Source organism: Podarcis gaigeae (genome assembly GCF_964106915.1).
Source record: "Podarcis gaigeae genome assembly, chromosome: 4".
In the NCBI taxonomy this organism is placed as follows: domain Eukaryota; kingdom Metazoa; phylum Chordata; class Lepidosauria; order Squamata; family Lacertidae; genus Podarcis; species Podarcis gaigeae.
Genome location: NC_139677.1, coordinates 39692027 through 39711753, shown reverse-complemented (window position 1 = coordinate 39711753; position 19727 = coordinate 39692027). Strand labels below are relative to the sequence as shown.

The 19727-nt window shown below is 40.7% G+C and overlaps 1 protein-coding gene across 11 annotated transcripts in view; it reads right to left on the bottom strand.

The window, feature by feature from the left end:
• Positions 1-19727, bottom strand: part of SHROOM2 (shroom family member 2) — a 106487-nt gene that overhangs the window by 19409 nt on the left and 67351 nt on the right. For 4 of the 11 annotated variants that reach the window (XR_014563093.1, XM_083734119.1, XM_083734121.1 and 1 more), the window contains exons 3-5: positions 16039-16170; positions 11513-14174; positions 9155-9255 (exon numbers count right to left, since the gene is read on the bottom strand). Coding sequence is in view for 6 of the 11 variants with exons in the window: in XM_083734119.1 (XP_083590245.1) it covers positions 9155-9255; positions 11513-14174; positions 16039-16170 (2895 nt within the window). In the remaining 5 variants the exon portion in view is untranslated. Of the gene's footprint in view, positions 1-3154; positions 3611-3921; positions 4101-9154; positions 9256-11512; positions 14175-16038; positions 16171-17898; positions 18004-19727 lie in introns of those variants that run through there. The other 7 variants (XM_083734117.1, XM_083734118.1, XM_083734120.1 and 4 more) reach the window with 4 other exon arrangements.

Below are 19727 nucleotides of genomic sequence, written 5' to 3'. Positions count from 1 at the left end.
CACATATGCCATACATAGGCAGCCTAAACAAACTGAACTGGAGTAAGATAAGGTGGTTTTTTTTTTTCAAAATAAGTAAGGGGAAGAGCTATGTTACAGGTCTATACCTGGCCCAGGGAAACAATATTTAGGTACTGGTGCACAGACAAACACACACATTGCAATAAGCTCCCTAATTAATTACACATTGCATAGCCATCTCCTCTTGCAATTCTGAGTCCTAATAAGTTCACCAGCATGGACGTGCCAGGGCTTTTCTTCTCACCTAACAAAACATCTCTGATCCTTGAAAAACCAGGGAGAAGTTTTGGCTACAACATCAGGGCACAGGGTTCTTTTTAGCCCCAGGCTATACCACACCCACACAGTATAAATATACTGTGGAGGAAAAAGAATGCTTGTAACAAGCTAGAACAAAGCCTATCCTCATGAACTTGGTTAATGCTTACCTATAATCATAAGCAAGTTGTCATCATTCCCTCTTTTCCCCATTTAAGTCTTTGCACAAACGTAGCCAAAATGGCACCACCCGTGCTCAAGAGGGATGTATCAGCAGGCTCAGGGTAACCTGGAGGTTTGTGAGAATATGGGCTTTTCTCAAGGGTTTCTTTGTACTAACAGCCAATGAAGACTGTGCATCCTTAGGGGCCATTGGAATGCTGATTCCTGGGAGGGAGAATTGAAAACTGGGTGGGAGGCAGAAAGAAATGGCTTGTGTTGGAGAAGGGCATGGCTGATTGACAAACACTGAACAGGAACAGTCTCTGCTGCAGTATTTGTTATGGGTCCGACTTGTGTAGCATTATAATCTACAAAGCAGGTTATGCTCAGATGTGTGCAAATCAAACATGGGCCTGTTATAAATCTATAACAGTCTGAAACAGATAATGATGCATTTACAACAAAAAGGCAGAGAAATGCCTTTCTGAATTTCTGAAACCCGCTGATGACAACTTTGGGTGGCATTCAAGTAAATTTCACTCAGGGTAAATTAATGGATCTAAAATAGTCATTTTACATTTATTTCAATGGGTCTGCTCTGAGATAAATGCAGCTGAATGCCACTCTTTGTCATTACCATTTGAGCAGTAATGTAAAACACAAAAATCCAAGGTGAACAAACTATAAATAATAACACTATATTTTGTGTTGACAAAACCTGATGGTTATAATGCCAATGGCTTCATTTGAAATATTTATTATGAACAATAAATACAGTGCTATTATTTACTGTTTGATCACTTTGACTTTTGTGTTTTGCCTGGTGGTTTACAGAGATATTTTCTCTTTATTTTGGTTTGTTATTTGAGCAGGCAAGCCTTACAAAATGGCACATTTACTTCTGCAGGGGCCTGAACCCTATGGATTCCTTCCAACTCTACAATTCAATGATCTAAGTTGTGTGTTGCAAACAATGCTATATCTATATAACCAATTCTATCTCTCTCTCTGTGTGTGTGTACAGCTACATATAAAGAAGGATCTGCTCACAGAACAAGCAAATTAAAAGTACTGGAACACGTGAAGACATATCCAAGGACTTCCTGAGAGATATAAGGGAGAGGGAAGAGAGAGAAAAAATGCAAGTGCAAACATATTACAGAGATTACACGCTATAACCCCCGTAAAATATATTCTGATATTTTAAAATATATTCCCATGGCCCTGAAAAATGCCTATTAGATGCAGTATCACTATGTCTAAGATGAATATATAATTTAGGTCATTAGAAATAGTATAACTGCTACCTAATAGTTACACTATAAATGACACTCAAATTCAATCTCATTCAGATTTGAACAAGTCACTTATTTGAGAGCAAGGCTCCAACCAGCTTAGCCAGCAGGGCCAATAGGTAGGGCAGATGGGAACTTAACAGCATCTGGAGGGTCATCCAGCTTCCCCATTCCTGATTTAAAGATTGTACTTGCCGTACTGCATCATAAGCTGGTAAAATGGTATGGGAGAAAATTGAAATTTCTTGGCTTCTTCAGCTGCTCATGTTCCAATGTGACATATACCACCATCTACCGGCGATACCCTTCTGCATTCTATTTAGGGCAAATAGGCCAGTTGCTATGCAAAATAATAAATGGGCTGAAACCTCTTATTTTAAATGGGAAAGTTCAAAACCAGTATTCAAAAACATTGCCCTCTCCCAGGACACTGTGAAAGTAGCCTTAGAGTGTCCATCCTGGAGCAAAGGAACTTCAAAGTGAGAAGGCAACATGAAACTACCGAATTACAATACATCAAAAGGGTCAATGCTATGCTACGGCTTGTGGGCTGATTTTTTTTATTTTAAAAAATCATATTATGCGTGTTACTTGGCTTACCAATGCCAGGATACCTGTGTTATCAACAACTATTTTGCAGACCTACCACTCTTGAATTCCTAATTATTCATTTTCCTCTGACCTCACTGTTCATAACCGCATATATACCTGTAACAGGATAGCACTTCATATATCTAAGGAAGTAGAAAGCCGTCCATGAAAGCTTATGTTGTAATAAATGTGTTTATCTTTAAGGTGAAACAAGACTCTTTGTTCTTTCTGCGGCAGCAAACCAACACAGCTACCCTTCTGGAAATGGTTTCCAAAAGGATTTTATTTCAGCGAACTAAGCCACGACGATACGTTGCCAGGCTCTTGCAGCAGATTCTAAACCAGCTGCAAAAAGGCAATCCACTTAAAAGGAGTCAAATCACATTCTATAAATGGCAATCACTATTGGAACAAAAGAAAAGAATACTTCGCATTGCTGCAAAAGGGTTGATAGAAAAATCATTTGCATTCCTTGCGCTTAGTCCTTAAAAAAAAGATTGTTTTGTGTGTGTGTGCGAGGGAGGGAGAGATTAACCCCCTCTTTTGAAGTCTCAAAGCAAGGCATACTGGTATTAAACGTTAAAAAAATACCAACACTACACCAACAGCTAAACACTAGTAAATAAGACAGTATAAGAGAAAAAATAAAATTATGTGTTTTACTAATAGCTGATTCTGCACAGGGCTAAGGAACAGGAAGGAAAAATAAATCCATCCAGTTCTCCCCCACCCTTCTGACCTATTTTCATCAGTTAACAAAGCAGGCACACCTTTCAATATCAGTTTTTCATTCCAACTAGGGTTTTGGTTTTTTTGGTTTTACTCACCAATTGCTTTCAGAAACCCCAGCCAATGTTTCCGTATACTAAGCCTCATCTTTCCAGATGCTTCAGCAAAAATAAATAGCAATCTCCATCTGAACCTGCACCGCGCAGTGACAATTCTGCTCAAAAAGCTGTAAGTATGGAGATCTCACATCACGCAGCAGCAGCAGCAGCAGCAGCAGCAGCAGCAGCAGCAGCAGCAGCAAGACAGGCTTGAAGCCACATAAATGAGGGGTGGACAGGCTGCGAGGCTCACACCAGAAAACAAACCTTTTTTGAAAAGCGCTGCCTTCTAATTCCAGACTGCATTATGCTAACTGTGAAAACAAAAGCAGCCACAAACTGCACACACAGCCCAATGCCTCTTGCTGCAGTGAAAGAGTTCCTCTGCCATAGTGTTCCTTTAAATAATGATAATAATAATCGGGAACTAGAAGATACATTAAAAACAAAAGTACTATATCAGGCAGTGCCTCACCCACTGTAATCTTTTATAGTACTTTCTGCAGGCAGGGATGGGCAAACACATCTTGCACGTAAAGGCAAAGGCTGCAATCCTGCCTACGGTAATATGGAGAGAAGTTCCATTGATTTTAGTGGGATTTACCCACACATAACTCTGTGGTCAGGATTGCATTCTAGAAGAACAAAAGGAATACTGAGCGCTGCAGCGACAGCAACAAAAATAAGCTTTGAACTTACTAATTAAGAGTCAATGCAGTACTTTATAGACCTAAGTGCTACCGGAGAACTAAGATTTGTTAACTTACCAGAATCTATAAACATTTTGCTGCTATTCAGATGGATTCAGGAAGGCTGCATCCTTGCAAATACATCCCAGCGAGGAACAGTGAATGGAATCTGCCCCAGCCTCTGTTTCACTCGCTGACATACAGATGGTTTTCAAAGCCATGCCTCACAACAGCTGGCTTGTTTTTGCCTTCTCATGTGACTGACAAGTTCATACAAGCACTGTCAACTTTAACCTCAGTGACAGAAGGCTCAGCTTGTTTTATACGTTACATCACCAGAAATTATTGACCTTCGGCAGTAAAGGTTGTAGACTTCAAAGCTTTGTGTTCTTTTTTAACCACTCAAAAAAGAATTTTGCAAATGCACTGTTGTGAGTTTCGTTGTTTTTATTATTATTATTAGGCATTCTAGTGTCATAAACAATAGGCGTGGAACCTGCAGAAAACATATTCTTGTGCTTGCTTAACTATTGCCTAATTGTGACAGGTTCAAGGAAGGTATCATTTATAATTGCCTTCAAAATCTCACACACTGCCCTGCAAATTACACCTTCACACTTTTTGGGTTTGGTCAAAAAACAACAACCAATGGAAGCTATCTTGCACACAGACACAACCAGTTTGACCAAAGATGAGAGATCCACAATAAAAATTGAACACGTGTAATGCCAGAAACAATGGCTCTATAATGTTACATTCACATCTCAGGGTAAGGGGGATATCTGTGCCTTAGTAAAGTGTCCCTGCTGTCAAAATTTAAGACCTTCAGTAGGTTTACAGGAACTAAAGGGTTTGCTCATATTTGTGGCACAAATAAACATTCTGTGTATCTTTAAAAACAAAGCAAAAAAGATGGTTTGCAATAACCTTCGAGGTTACAAACCATTCTTAGCCATTCACCAGAAAAAAGGGATGTGCAAGCAGTTCAGTGCCACCAGATATATGACTGATGGAAGCATGGTGTGTGAACAGGGTCAGAAACGATGCACAAGCTTGTTCCTCGTAAGAAGAGCCCTGGTGGATCACACCAAAGGCCTGTGCGGTCCAGCATGCTCTTTCCTACAGTAGCCAACCAGTTGCCAATGGGATGCTGAGCAGAGAACATGAGGGCAACAAACACTCTCCTCTGGAAAGCATCCCAACGTGGTCTAGGAAGTAACTTCATTGAAGCCTGGGTTTCTAGGTTGCAACCTTAGTCACAAATTGTATGTACATACACCACACAATGTAATTTTATGTTTTATGAAAGAAAATTATTTACTTATATGTTTACTTATAAAGCATTCTGGCAAATCTGCCTAACCAGCATTCTTAAGTCATGAGGATAGTCAGAAATGGTAAAAGTAAAAAAGCAAGTTAAGAAGTGGCCACCTTGTGTGCCCTTCATATATTTTCTATTGCACAGCTTGATAAATTTCTTCTAACTATTCACACATTGGGTAAGATAAGTTACCCTGCATTATTTACTTGGCAACATGAAAAATGGGGGTGGGTGGGAGAAGATATTATTATTATTATTATTATTATTATTATTATTATTATTATTATTTAAATTAAGGACTGAAATATTCCATCTGGAGAAGAGGAATTCCTAGCCTGGAGAAGAGGAGGTTAAGGGGTGATATGATAGCCATGTTCAAATACATAAAAGGATGTCACATAGAGGAGGGAGAAAGGTTGTTTTCTGCTGCTCCAGAGAAGTGGACACGGAGCAATGGATCCAAGCTACAAGAAAGAAGATTCCACCTAAACATTAGGAAGAACTTCCTGACAGTAAGAGCTGTTCGACAGTGGAATTTGCTGCCAAGGAGTGTGGTGGAGTCTCCTTCTTAGGAGGTCTTTAAGCAGAGGCTTGACAACCATATGTCAGGAGTGCTCTGATGGTGTTTCCTGCTTGGCAGGGGGTTGGACTCGATGGCCCTTGTGGTCTCTTCAAACTCTATGATTCTATGATTCTATCTCTCAGTTTGGCAGTGCAATTTTGAAGTTTAAGAATACAGACTTGCAAACAACTTTTAATCCATATAAGATAAATGAAATCTTATTATTAATGAAGTTGCATTAAGTTTTATTTTTATTTAACTTAAAAACTTGTAAATAAAGCAGATCATGGTTCTTGCTCTTGCAAACTGGGTCATATGACCTTGGCCACAGGCATGACCACAACTCAGGTCACCTCTGCTACTTTGTATGGGGAGGGTTATGATAGCATAAACCAGAAACATGTTATAAATGTACACCCTTTTAGTGACTTCTTTGACTAGTCTGAGCCCAACTGATAATCTTTCTCTCCAAGAACTTCGCCAATACATATATGCACAAACTTGCCACCTCGCTGCTGCAACCTGCCTGTGGCAGCATGGCAGGGCTGCACAACAAACTAGATTATTTTTCTCAGAAGCCAGAGAGATTTCCATGCTTTGCATTGATCACAGTGTAAATATAACAAAACAAATAACACCGCTGGTTCCAGGACTCTTATGTCATATAAATTAACGATTTGTAGCTTACTGATAAAAAGGTAAATGTAAACACAAAATGTCCATGTTCTCTCGAAGTCTGTTAATATTTCAGAGACTGAGAGCTTTTTGTTTCCCATGCATGCTTCCAGATTACAATGGACAAGTTCCAATCTAGCATGTCAATATCACTTTTCTACAGATGAATGAAAAATGTCCTTCAAACGTGGGCCAAATACAGAAAAAAATTAGCTTTGTTTCTTTTTTAAAAAATGTACATGTTAAAGTGACTTCAGTATGTGTGTTGTTGTTTAGTCGTGTCCAACTCTTCGTGACCCCATGGACCAGAGAACGCCAGGCACCTCTGTCCTCCACTGCCTCCCGCAGTTTGGTCAAACTCATGCTGGTAACCTCGAAAACACTATCCAACCATCTCGTCCTCTGCCATCCCCTTCTCCTTGTGCCCTCCATCTTTCCCAACATCAGGGTCTTCTCCAGGGAGTCTTCTCTTCTCATGAGGTGGCCAAAGTACTGGAGCCTCAGCTTCACAATCTGTCCTTCCAGTGAGCACTCAGGGTTGATTTCCTTCAGTATGGAGAGGTTTGATCTTCTTGCAGTCCATGGGACTCTCAAGAGTCTCCTCCAGCACCATAATTCAAAAGCATCAATTCTTCGGCGATCAGCCTTCTTTATGGTCCAGCTCTCACTTCCATACATCACTACTGGGAAAACCATAGCTTTAACTATACGAACCTTTGTTGGCAAGGTGATGTCTCTACTTCTCAAGATGCTGTCTAGGCCTGTCATTGCCCTTCTCCCAAGAAGCAGGCGTCTTTTAATTTCGTGGCTGCTGTCACCATCTGCAGTGATCATTGAGCCCAAGAAAGTAAAATCTCTCACTACCTCCATTTCTTCCCCTTCTATTTGCCAGGAGGTGATGGGACCAGTGGCCATGATCTTCGTTTTTTTGATGTTGAGCTTCAGTATGTGTAGAAATTTCAATATACAGTATTAAAGTAGGTAGACTTCAGTCTTGTATATTTAAGCCCCACTTCTAAAAAAATACTGTGAACAAACTACATATTTTTTCAACTAGGTGGTCACTAAACAGTTACATGCCAAATGTTGAAAGAAAGCTTGATTTTAGAAGATTTGGTGTCTCTCTTTTAGGCTCACTGAAGTGGGTGTGGAAGCAGTAAAAGGAGTCCTACACTAAACAACTAAAAACACCAATGTCCCATATGTATTTTATCAATAGCTATTATTATTAAATTTATTACCCATCCTTCAGCAGCAGCAGCCGGGATGGGTTTAAAACAGAGTACTGTACAGCCAAAGGAATGGGTTTTTTAAAAAATAAAACTTATAATAAAGTACTGCATGAGAATGTTAAACGTGCAACCCATTTCAGGATTTTAAAAATATGCTTTCAGTGCACATGTATGCATATATAAAAGGTCCCTGAAAAATACCTTGACTTCCATTATATCCCATGTTTTTTTGTGTCTGGTCACAGTTTCCTCAGTTTGCTGCTGTTTCTTTCATGCAGCGGATACAACTAGGTCAAACAGACCTGACCTAGGGATAGGTGAGTACGTCAATTTTGGTTTCTTTCAGTTTTTCATTCTTCCAGGATATCCAAGTATGCAGCCATGCTCTGAGGGCACACTTCCAATACCAAATCTGCCTATGCTTCCTATTTTGCTCCAACATACTGTGGTGGCCATAATGCCATAGTGAAGAGAAGCAGAACACTTTAGTGCACTTATGTGTGCTAAAAATGACAAAAATGGGGCCACTTTCCAAGGCTGTGACAACAGTTCTCAAACTCGTCTCCCTGGAATAACCTACTTTTAGTTTTCTCAGATAGCAACAATTAGCTAAAATGCACACACACACAAATCTCCAAGCCTACTAAGCAATTTCTGTCCTGTCCATCAACAGGACATAGTCAAAGCTCCTTGTATGCGAAGGGATCAAGTGACACAAGGCTGCCCATGCCAATGTTTTAAGCCAAAATGAATAACGTGACCCAGTAAAGAAAACACAAACAATCAGGCACCTCCTCTTATGAATGAACTATCCATTGTTCCATTCTTAAAAGCACTTTCGCTGAAAGCACTTAATGCATTCCCCAGAAATACAATTCAGTGCCAAACCTACATTGGCTATAAAGTACATTCTACACGTTTCTCTCTCCCCCAAGGCATGGTCTGGAGGGACGAGGCTATCACCTTGCTGAATCTAAGTAGGTCTCAGTCTGGTCAATGCCTAGAAACCTCCTGAGGACCACCAACATACTACCAAGGATTCCATGATTGAAAAAGGTGAGATATAAACAAACAAAACATGTGATAAAAGAGTTAACACTCCCCCAGGAATAGTATGTGAGAGGCTCAAAGGCACCTACAAGCAATCCTAACCATGTCTATTCATAAATTAGTCCTGTTGAATTCAATAGGATTTATTGCCAGATAAATGGGATTAGGAATGCAGCCTGAAGTCTTATGTGGATGTAAACAGCTCTAACATATATGCAAGAAATATCTGAGAATTACCTCTGGAGTATTACTATACTCTTAACAGAAGTTGCATATTTAATAGTGATTTTCTTTTTCCTTGAGAAATAAAGGCATATCACGTAGATGAAGAATATTAAAAGCAAAAACAAAAAGACTATTAAAAGCAAGTTCTTTTAATAGTTTCAACTCCTGCTGGATAAAATTAAGCTAACCATATTCTGCAGTATATGCCAATAAGCCCTGCACACAGAAACACATAAAACTGCTTACCTTAAATCACAGCTCCTTTCACCAGATCTTGCTGGAGAGCACGTAAGATGTTCGTCTTCCCTTTTATTTTCTGCATGTCTCCTTGCTTCAGCTGATGCTTCCTGAAAAAAGGTTTCATAACATAGTAAAGCACCAAATCATCAAGTTTCAGTCTGCAGAAAAATATATTATTACACACCCCTTCATTTGTGGGTTTGTTTAGAGTCCATAATGTATCCACTCTTATGCTGATTTGGCTTAAAGCACAATAGTATATTCCATGCAACCTCTCAGTTGGCTTTACAATCCTTGTACTCAAGTTACTAATTCATCTGACTGCTCTAGAAAGGAACAACTTTTTTTCACTTTGGCAAAAACTTGCTACTTGCAAGCATTTTAGGACTCTCAAGAACTGTGTGCGTGCACAAATGGGTGTGTTTTGGCACTTGCACACAGGAAAGAGGGGAGATATATATATATGAATGGCATCTCTTTTAAAAGTAGTTAAGACATGGAGCTTTTAGAACTTAATTATCTTTAAAATGCTAAATAATTGAACTTGCAAAAGATGGGTGTACAAGACACCTTGTACAAGAAAGCTATTGGCAGCTGCACGTATCTGTGCGCTTACAGCTTCCACACAGAACATACAAAAGGTCTACTGTCCACAGCGACATCCTATGCTACAACTACATCTGCTCCAAGACAGATCCAGAATAAAAAATGACACCACCACCTGTCACCTAGTTCCCAGCTAAACACATTCCCATTATCCTCATTGATGAGCTACAGTCCATTCCAGATACTTCCCTCTCAAAGGCCTGGAATGGTATGTCCTTGTCCACAGACAGCTTTCTCAGCCAATCTAAACCAGCTACTAATCAGCAACAGTAGACCTTATATGAACACTCACAAACAAGGAGTAGACCCTGAAACCAACCCAGGTATCAAGCTGTCTCTATATCTGAAAGGTTCTCTGTTGAACTGATGAGCAGGTCTGAGGAGCCTAACAGGAAACAGCTTTATTAAAGGACTATGTACAACAGGCTTTCTGTCCTTTAGTACTTTCTCACTTTGCTTCTAGCCCTGCTTCCTGCTTGGGCCTAACCAACTAAAGTAGACATGGGAGGTGCCCTTAAAGGTACACTCCCTCACAATATCCATCCTGGCAACACTATTGCTGGTCCTAAAAATATCAGCTATGCAACATCAGCTGCTTGTTCACCTGTCTGTGTTCTAGGGTCGCATATGCTGTCATCTGCCACCAAAGGAACAAAGTTAGACCACTGGTACATAGTTAGACCACTGGCCCATACAGCCCAGTATTGCTGACGCTGCCTTGCTTGTTCAGAATCCGCTGTTTAATAATTTAATTGTGCAACCCCAATTTGTTGTATTACTGGAGGAAAAAAAGTTCTCACATTATGCATAATCTTATATACCTCTGTCATTACTCCCAATCAGTCATAGTTTTCCTGGACTAAAAAGTCACAAACTCTTTAGCTTTTCCTTGCAGGAAAGGTGCACTGACTCCTTGATTGTTATGGTTGCCCTTATCCGCAGCTTTTTCAGTTCTGCAATACCTTTTCTAAGACAGAATGCCCAGAACTATACACCATATTCCAAAAATGGTCATGCATAATGGACATAAATTGTCTCTACTATGGAATTTTCACTGCTACTGCAATTGTTTTCATTAAGTTATATACCATTTACAGTTAAATTAGGCCCGCCAGTTCATTGTCTGTGAAGTAAGGTCATGTCTGTTCCAATTTGCCCAAGATTACATACTTAACATTGAGTTTCATGTGCCATTTTGTTGCCCAAAAGCAAAGCTTAGAGAAATTCTTTTGGGCCTATTTAATTTGCCTGGCACTTTACTGTCCTGAATAATTTGGAGTCATCCTGGCTACCGCAATGCTCACCCTTGACTCCAGATCATTTATTAATGAATTAAATAGTACCAATCAAAATACAGGTCCTTGAAGGATCCTGCTGCTCACTTTCCCCTATTAGAAGTACTGTCCATTTATCCCTACCCTTTGGGGTTCCTGTTCTGTGACCAGTTATAGACTAGCAAGATGATCTGTCCTCTTATTCCAAGACTGATATTAATCAGAAACCTTTGGTGAGGAATTCTGTGAAAAAGTATATAACGCCTATCAATATAATTCCTGTTTGGCTGGTAAGCCAAACTGATATTTGTAGATCCTTCGGTATGTTTGTAAGCGTACAGCAGGCTGTAAAATTAAATGAAAATGAAAAGCAATCATGAATCTCCTAGATTACTGTCAGTTGGTCCTGTTAATCTCTTGGTCTTAAACATTTTGTTCTCTCCAAGGCAAAACATTTAAGGGTAGGAATAAAATCGCCCTTTACCTGTTTGTAGAAATCTGTGGAAGGGGATGACCTGGACCGTTCATGCGTATATGGAGATTTCTCAAGCTGCTCATGGCCAGCATCAAGGATGTTGTCAGCTGAATGGTATCTTCCCGAGTTCCGAGTTTCTATAGGTTTCCTCTGCTCCTTCCATGATGCCTGGTATTCTGCAAAAGTTTCCAACCTAGGAGATTGTCCAGATTTTGCTTTGCGGCCACTGTAATGGACACTTTCTTTGGGTCTACTGCGTGTACCAACCATATTCTCAACTCCAAAAGAAGCCGACCTCATCCTCCTTTCATACCATGTCCCCTCAATCTCACCTTCGTAAGAATTGGTATGAGGATCATTAGGAGTCTGTACTTCTGGCCGACCATAAGGTGCATGTCTTTGTGAAGATTTTTGGTAGGCAGGCTTGCTCGTTTCTTCAAAGAACTTCCACCTATCTGCAAAAGAACCCAAAGCTTCCTCAGAAGTAGTTGGACGACGGCGTGGCCGGTAGTCATCATCTGACACCCCCACTTCATTTATCTTCTCAGGCTCAGAATAAGATTTCAATTTTTGTTCCGTTGTGAACCTCTTCCTAGCTCCAATGCGAGAAACGTGGTGAATGTTACTACCAGGTGAAGTCTGTTTAGAAGACTGCCTAGCCCCAAGAAAGCCTGCCTCATCTTCAGAGACAAGAGCCAGTGGAGAAGAGTTATAATTATTTGTCTTCCGGTCTGGAAGATAATCCGCAGAACTGGGCTCCAGGTCCCTTCGCTGGAAAGAGGTGGCCTTCAAGACCCTGGCCTGGGCCTCTTTCAGATTGTCTTTGTATACATTAGTAAAAGAACTTTCTGATGAGGAGTTTATCTTTTCTGCTGAATCGGGTTTCCAGTTCTCAGCATACTCTTCGGTCTCACTTGACCCTGCTAAGACAGCTGTGCTTTTGCCTTTCTGCAACTTTGCTCTTTTCATCTGGATCTCGTTTCTCAGTGTGGTAGCAAAACGATCACTCCTTCGTGTGTTTTTGCCCAGGTTAGCATCAAATGCAGGCTGCTTAGTAATCTCCGCTTCGGCAGCAGGATCAGCCTGGCTTTTCCCTTCCTGAGCTAAAGAGTGCAACATTGGGGTCTTCTGAGGAGAAATTTTGTAGCTCTCTTCTTGACTCCACTTGAAATCTTTTGCGGGAGCTTTACTGGTGGGCACTAAGGCACATTCCCGCCCATATTCCCGCTCACAGTAACTATCATGGTTCTCCTCAAAGTTCTTGGCTTGCACTGGCTTTTCAGGGAAACTTACCTTTCTAGAATCTTCCATTACAATTGTTCTAACATCGTCTCCTTTATTAACTATGTAATGGCTGCTCTTTTCACACACATCTAGAGAAGGCTCAAGAGGCTGCTGAGGTAGACAGTATTTGGGACTTTGGATCATTGTAGTTATAGCAGGACTCTCCTGTGGGCCAGAGGAAGCGTGGTTCCCTATGCCAGTATTCCGACATTCATCTTTGAGTAGTGGTCTCGAGTTTCCCTGAACAGGCTGTTTCACTGTCACACAGTAATAGCGGCTTAGCCCTGTGTTGTCCATTTTCTCCTCAGCACTCACGTCAGAAGAAGTGGCAGCAGAAGCAGTACTATCAAGTATCCTGGCGTGGTTTGGATGACAGCTATGTTTGTCAGTGGGCCTTTCTTGAATGCCAGCATAAGTGGAGAGGTGCCGTTGCTCTTTAGGTGATGCAGAGACTTTTGCATTGCGAAAGAAAGTGCTTTCGTCACTGTACTGGCGCTGGTGATGGTGGCCATAAGTGGACTGTGCAAATCGAACATCCGTGCTGGACAGAGATGATTGCAGCCTGCTGAAATTTCCTATGATGTTGTTGTTGTTGACCCTGTCCCCGGCAGAAGACAAACCACAATCCAGACTGAGATCGGATCTGTAGACTGGTTTGCTGCTCTGCCTACCTTCGGAGGCCCTGTCGACTGCTCTGGCATCTCTCTTTTGTTGCTCTACAGTTTCGGCACTCCAGTCACTCTTGGCTTGCAGCCTGTGCTGGACGTCAAAGTGCTGGGTGCTCTGAATACCCTCTGAATAAGGAGCAGCATGGGCTCTCTCGTGACTTTTGGTGGCAGCAAAGCTATCACTACGAAGAGGTGGTGGTGGTGGTGGAGGGGAGGGCGACTTTTTCTTCTCTGGGACATACCACACAGGCCCAAAATTTGATCTTCCGGACCCAGAATACTTTGAATCAGAATGATCTTCCAGCCGGGGGCTCCTGTTGTTTTCATACTGTGGTGCTTGAGGTGCAAAGCAGGTAGTTTTCTCATCTAATCCTCCATTATCACTTAGAAATGAGGCAGCCTTGCTATTTCCTGATTTTGGGGTTTCCCAGTGACCCACCTTGTACCCGGCATTCTCAACTGAGGCAGCATCTGCACTGGTCAACGTGTGGTCAGGTGTGCTAGAGCTAGTAGAGAAAGAGCCGTAGGCAGAATCCCTTTTGCTGGGATTCCCCAAGTGGTCAATACTACTGTTGGACTTTGCAGAAGACATCTGTCCATACTGATACACCTGGGGTGTGTGATCCCAGCTGTCCATGCTTCCAGCAGAACTGAACTGGTCTGAGGTGCGATGGAGATTTGACTGGTCCCATGAGCTTGACAGATCATGGGAAGAGGAGCTGTAGCAAAATATGGAAAGGGCTCTCGTCAATATAGCACCAACAAAACCAATACTCTCTTTTGGTAGAAACAGCCATACTAGATACGATTACAAAAATGCAAACATTATAAAATCAAAATGCAAATATTATAAAATCAAAGTACACTGTTTCTGTACTTTACATATGCTGCTGCCCTTTCCCCCACCCCTATTTTTAATACACCTGCTGTTAAATATGCATTCTGCCTTATAGATGTATATGAGACAAGCAGAAAATAAGTTATTAGACTCTTGTTTTTCACAAGGTTTGAATTGTGGAATTTATTCCATCGTGAGTATTTTGACACTGCTGCTTATTGTGTATTGCTTATGTGCTTGTTGTATAGAATCACAGAATGTAAGAGTTGGGAAATATTATGTTATGTGTTTGCATTTTGGTATTTTTGCCACTGAGCTGTAAACTGTCCTGTGACCTTTTGATGAAGGGGTGTGTGTGTGTGTGTGTGTGTGTGTGTGTGTGTGTGTATACACACACACACACACTGTATATATACTAGTATAATCTGCATAGCGTATGAGTCCAACAGAATGCCCAGTGGAGTCTCCATTGCCCCAGGCCCTAACAGGGAACCCTTGGCATGGGCTTAGTGATCTCTCCACATTAACTCCCTACTCCCAGGTTGTCCCTAAGGAAAGTCAAAACAAGTAGAAGTTCCCATGCAGCCAGGACCCATCCGTGAATATAAAGTCCATGACAGGTTTTCATTCTACTTTATAATAAGTGTCAATGAGAGCATTTGAAGAGTATATAACAAAAGCATTTTTAAAAATAAAATGAAATCTGTGATTAGGCACAGAGGAAACTGTTTCTGAAGCCACCCAGCATACTGGACAACAAGATCTATAGAACCATGGGGCGGGTTAAGTGTTCAAAACAACTAAGAAAGCAGCTTTATTTTAAATGTTTGAATTTGTATTATTAACATAAGCAGTAAATGGTAGCAAATGTCTAAAGGCCACTTAATGCTCTTCTTTTTAAAAGTAAACATAGCATGAAACATTTAAGATTACATTACTTAGTACTCCAATAAAACTGAATCAAGTTCCACTTTAGGGCCATGAATGGCAAGTATACTTTTCACAGTTTTGTTTTTTTTGGTAAATTAAAAGTCTGCATATTCTGAGACATGTTTTACATGCCACCAAAACAAAGAAGCAAATGGAATGTAAGGTCTGTGGCTAAAGGAATGCTTTGTGAGAGCTTGTAACCAGATCATGGTATACCTGGATTACAGAGCGACATTTTACCACCTGAACTAAGATGTAATTTTTTTTTATCCCCAAAATAGTTCTCATACAACTCATTACTGAGAAACATTCAGCGACTGAACAGGCAATGATGTGCCCTACCCAATTCTTTTTAATTGCTACATAGCAAGCAGAGATGTAATTAGAGAAAGCAATTGCATGACAATTCTTTAGGCATACACAGAGTGTGTTTTCCTCTTAAATAATTGCTTTGTTATAGGAGATTTGGTTTCTTACTCCTTCCATTGCGTTTTAGTACTTTTAAGGGGCTTTTACACACCTGAAAACTGACGCCTGAAGAAAGGCCGAGAGAAAAGAAAAGAAAACCTGCCAGAAGAACCTGTAGTTCACTCTATTTACTTAGCTGCATAATGGAAAATACCCTGCAGACTAAGGGCCATCAAGCCCTTGTTATATCTAAGTTCCCTCATTACACAACTCGCTTCGTGCACAAAGACAAACTTAAAATAAAACCGTGCATTGCTGGCCATTTTAAGATAAGGAACAAACCGAGGCAAGCAATTATTTTCTTACCGTTGGAGCTGGATGCATGTTAATTTTAAACAGGAACTCACCTTGCATGATACTGAGAGTGCCAGGAAGCACAGGGATTGGTTGAGGAGAGTCGTGACGTGGCTGTCTCAGGGTGACTCTCCGTGAATTTGGTCGCATGCCAAGAGTGGGGCCTGCAGGCTAGATCATTCTTTCTGGAACGAGAAAGGAAAAACAGCCATTTACTGCATATATTTTTTAAGCAATCAACCTCAGACCTAATTAACAAACACAGTAAGTAGGCTCAGGTTACAGAGCAGTGTCTGCTGCTCTAGGAAATCACCTTTGAAAAGAATCCAGGTGCTTTTTTTTTTAAAAAAAAAAGCACTTGAAATACAGACAGTGAGTCAAAGCCTGGAATGTTTCACCTCTGCTAGGGAGATAAAAGCACCTACTGTATCTATGAAATCCCTTATAATATAGACGCATACCGTCTATAACAATTAAGTCTTGTATAATTGCATGGAAGTACAGAAATGAGGAATTTTGTGTTTGAGCAACTCTCATTTTTGAAACCAGATTAGGTGTGGTTCAGTGACAATGGCCAGGAACTCTGTTCCAGATTCAAATACCTGTTCATTAAGAGAAAAACATAATGTAAAAACAAACAGAGGGTGCTCCCCACATTTCTCAGTAGTGCTGCAAGCCCAGTTTTGCCAGTCAAATGGCACAAAAGCTTCCTGGGCTATCAAGCATAGCCTACCATCCAATTCAGAGGACAGCATCACTGACAAGCACCTTAGGAGGTCGATACACCGGCAGGGGCCTGAAGCCAACCATCCCACCTTGCTCCTGCTTACTGCTGTTGCCTGCTTGCTACACCCCTTTTCAAGCATGCAAAAAGTGACAATAGTCTAGAGAAGGAGGCCCTGTCCTCTCCTTGTGAGCCAAAGTAGAGAGTGGGCTCACAGAGAGAAGCCAAGCAAATGGCTAGTGGTGACAGCGGCAGGGAGTTCTTCAATGGCATTTTGCCCAATGGCCTCCTAAAAACATGGGAGCCAACAGTGTTCCACCATTTTTAGGCACCTGGTTGCAAAGCTTTGTTGGGCATGTAGAAGGAGGAAAGGCAGGGAGGGAGGTTCAAGACCAGCTACCTGCTCTGGTCACTTGACAGTTCTGTTGTGAAATCTGTCACAAAGGACCATGGGGCCTGTTTTCACATGGTGGTTGTCTCTCAACCCATGTCCATAAAGAAGCCAGCATCAGAATCCAATATGCTGAAGCAACAGTTGTCTATTTTAGCTAAATGGCTTGAAGGCTAATTGCTTCAGGGGTTCACACAGCTTGGCATGTGTGGGAACCAACACTGTAGCAGTTGCATGAGGTGGAATAGCCTGTGTGGACATGCTATTCTGTAAGAGCAATGCCATTTCTTAAAAAAAACACATGTCTAAGTCCTTCATAAATCCAACTACCCACACAATGTGCCAACTTAATGCTATCATGGAGTTCTGCACATGCAAATCTAATCCCACAAATTCAATGATAATTGTTGTAGCTGTCTTCACAGTTAGCTGATGAATCATGCAATTGTCTAGTTTAAAAACAGTAGCCTCACAGTGGAATCCCATGCATGTCTATTTAAAAGCCCCTTTGAAATTCAATGGAACTTACTTTCTGATAAGTGATAATTGATAGGATGGCAGTTTAACCACAAACTGTTTATTTGTTTGTTGTTTGCTTGATATATATGCATGGAACCAGAATGGTTTGTACAAAATGTGAATGAAACATGAGACTACAGAACGACTACATGGCCAGATGCTTATCATGGAGAAATGTGGGAATGGAGGATTTCAGAATGGATTCCTGGATTACTGAGAAGGGTTTTTCTATTAGGAGAAGGGATAAGGAATGCTGTCTTTGTGAAACCAACACCATACCTCATGGAGCTTCTCAAGATCTTCGTAAGATAGCTCCTGGCCACATGAACATCACTTTCAGACGGCATTTTCTGTGTAACAATATCCACCACCAAATTCATCTTCCTGAGCCATCAGGGAAGCAGAAGAGGAACACAGTAGACCAGAGGTTCTCAGACTTTTCCATAGTGAGTCTCACCCCACATTAGAAAGGAAAAAAAAGCAAGCTGACTGACAGTCCTTGCTCTCATTCCGTGATTGTGAGCAAGGAAAGACAGAGAACACGGTCATGCCAGTCTGCAGAGGAACACTAGAGTAGAATAAAGCCCACTAGAAAGAGAAATTTGCCTAAACCCATTTGAAAACCATGGGGATAGAAACAAAGCAAAACAGAGAAGAGAGATTTGGGGCTTTGCTTCTTTATGTGGATGAATTTTGGATTTTTTAAAATAAAAAAACAACAACCCCACACTGCATGTTTCTGAAATACTATGTGAATGCTTTTGGTTTTGTTAGTACATTGTTATAGGCTGCTATATAGGAGAGGATTGGTTTACATTATTGTATCATGCCAACATGCTAGTTACTGAGAAGAGCCGAATTGCAGTGATGTTGCTTTTAAAATTGAAAAGGCCCCTTCAATCATTGATTCCTCTTTGCATTTTAGACCACTATAAATAGGCTATCCAACACAGAAATTAATCCCAAATCCCTTGGTGCAAACAGAAAGAAGTCTGAAAAGAGAAAGAGCAAGATATTAACAAAAATTATACTGCTAGAGTGAAATACTTTGCAGGCGACTAGAGTGGTTAGTATTTCCTACAATTCTGCTGTATTAACTGTAAGTGACAGAATGAGAGCACCTAAACCCAGAAAGAAACTCTGTTACTAACAGCAATAGTAATAACAGCCTTCCTTCGTGTTCCTAACCCTAAACAGATATGATACACCTATGAAGTCGTCTGAGAGAGAAGGAAAACTAAAGTTAAGATTTGAGGGGACAAGACAATGAAGGAAAATATTTCGGCGCATTTTTTACCCCGAGGAGATCACACTTCATAGCAAGTCTTCAATTTTTTACTGTGTGTGGTTATCTTTATTAACACGTTCAGTGAAATCTATTTCTGCCCCCACCCTGCCCCAGTATTATAAGAGCTGAAACATAGTAGAGTTCTCTGACACAGAAAGCTAGAAGCTCCGTTCCTGACTATACTTAAAGAGAGTGCCTTCACTATGGCATCTACGCATGCATTTGTATAGTTATAAGCATTATTTGCATAGTGTCCCAAAGTGTATTATGCACATAAACGGAGTGAAACAAATAAACAGGAATTACATACAGGTAATATATATTCTTGTCCCCTCAACAAACACACAGACACACACATACACAATCCCACCAACCCACCAGCAATACTTGCAAATTTAATGACATACTACTACCAAAATAGAACTGGACAACAAATGTAACCAGTTGCTTTGCGGGATGACTTTCGAACCCACCCACTGGCCTCCTAAAACATGTTTCAGTTTTGAAAAATAAACAATCAACAGTCTTGAAAAATAAACAGTAAATAAAATAAACAATATCACAAAGAGAATTTATAAAGGTATGTCTTAAAACGTAAGTTGGTGAGGGTCAGCAATATATATATATATATATATATGCTTTCGTATATATATATATATATACACACACACACACACACACACACACACACACGGTAAGTCCGTGGATACAGAGTACACATGTTCCATGGGGCCTCTTTTAAAAGACTCACCCTGTAGATGTATGTACCTGGATATTTTAAATGGCAGGTGGTACACACACGCAATGGAATATCTATCAT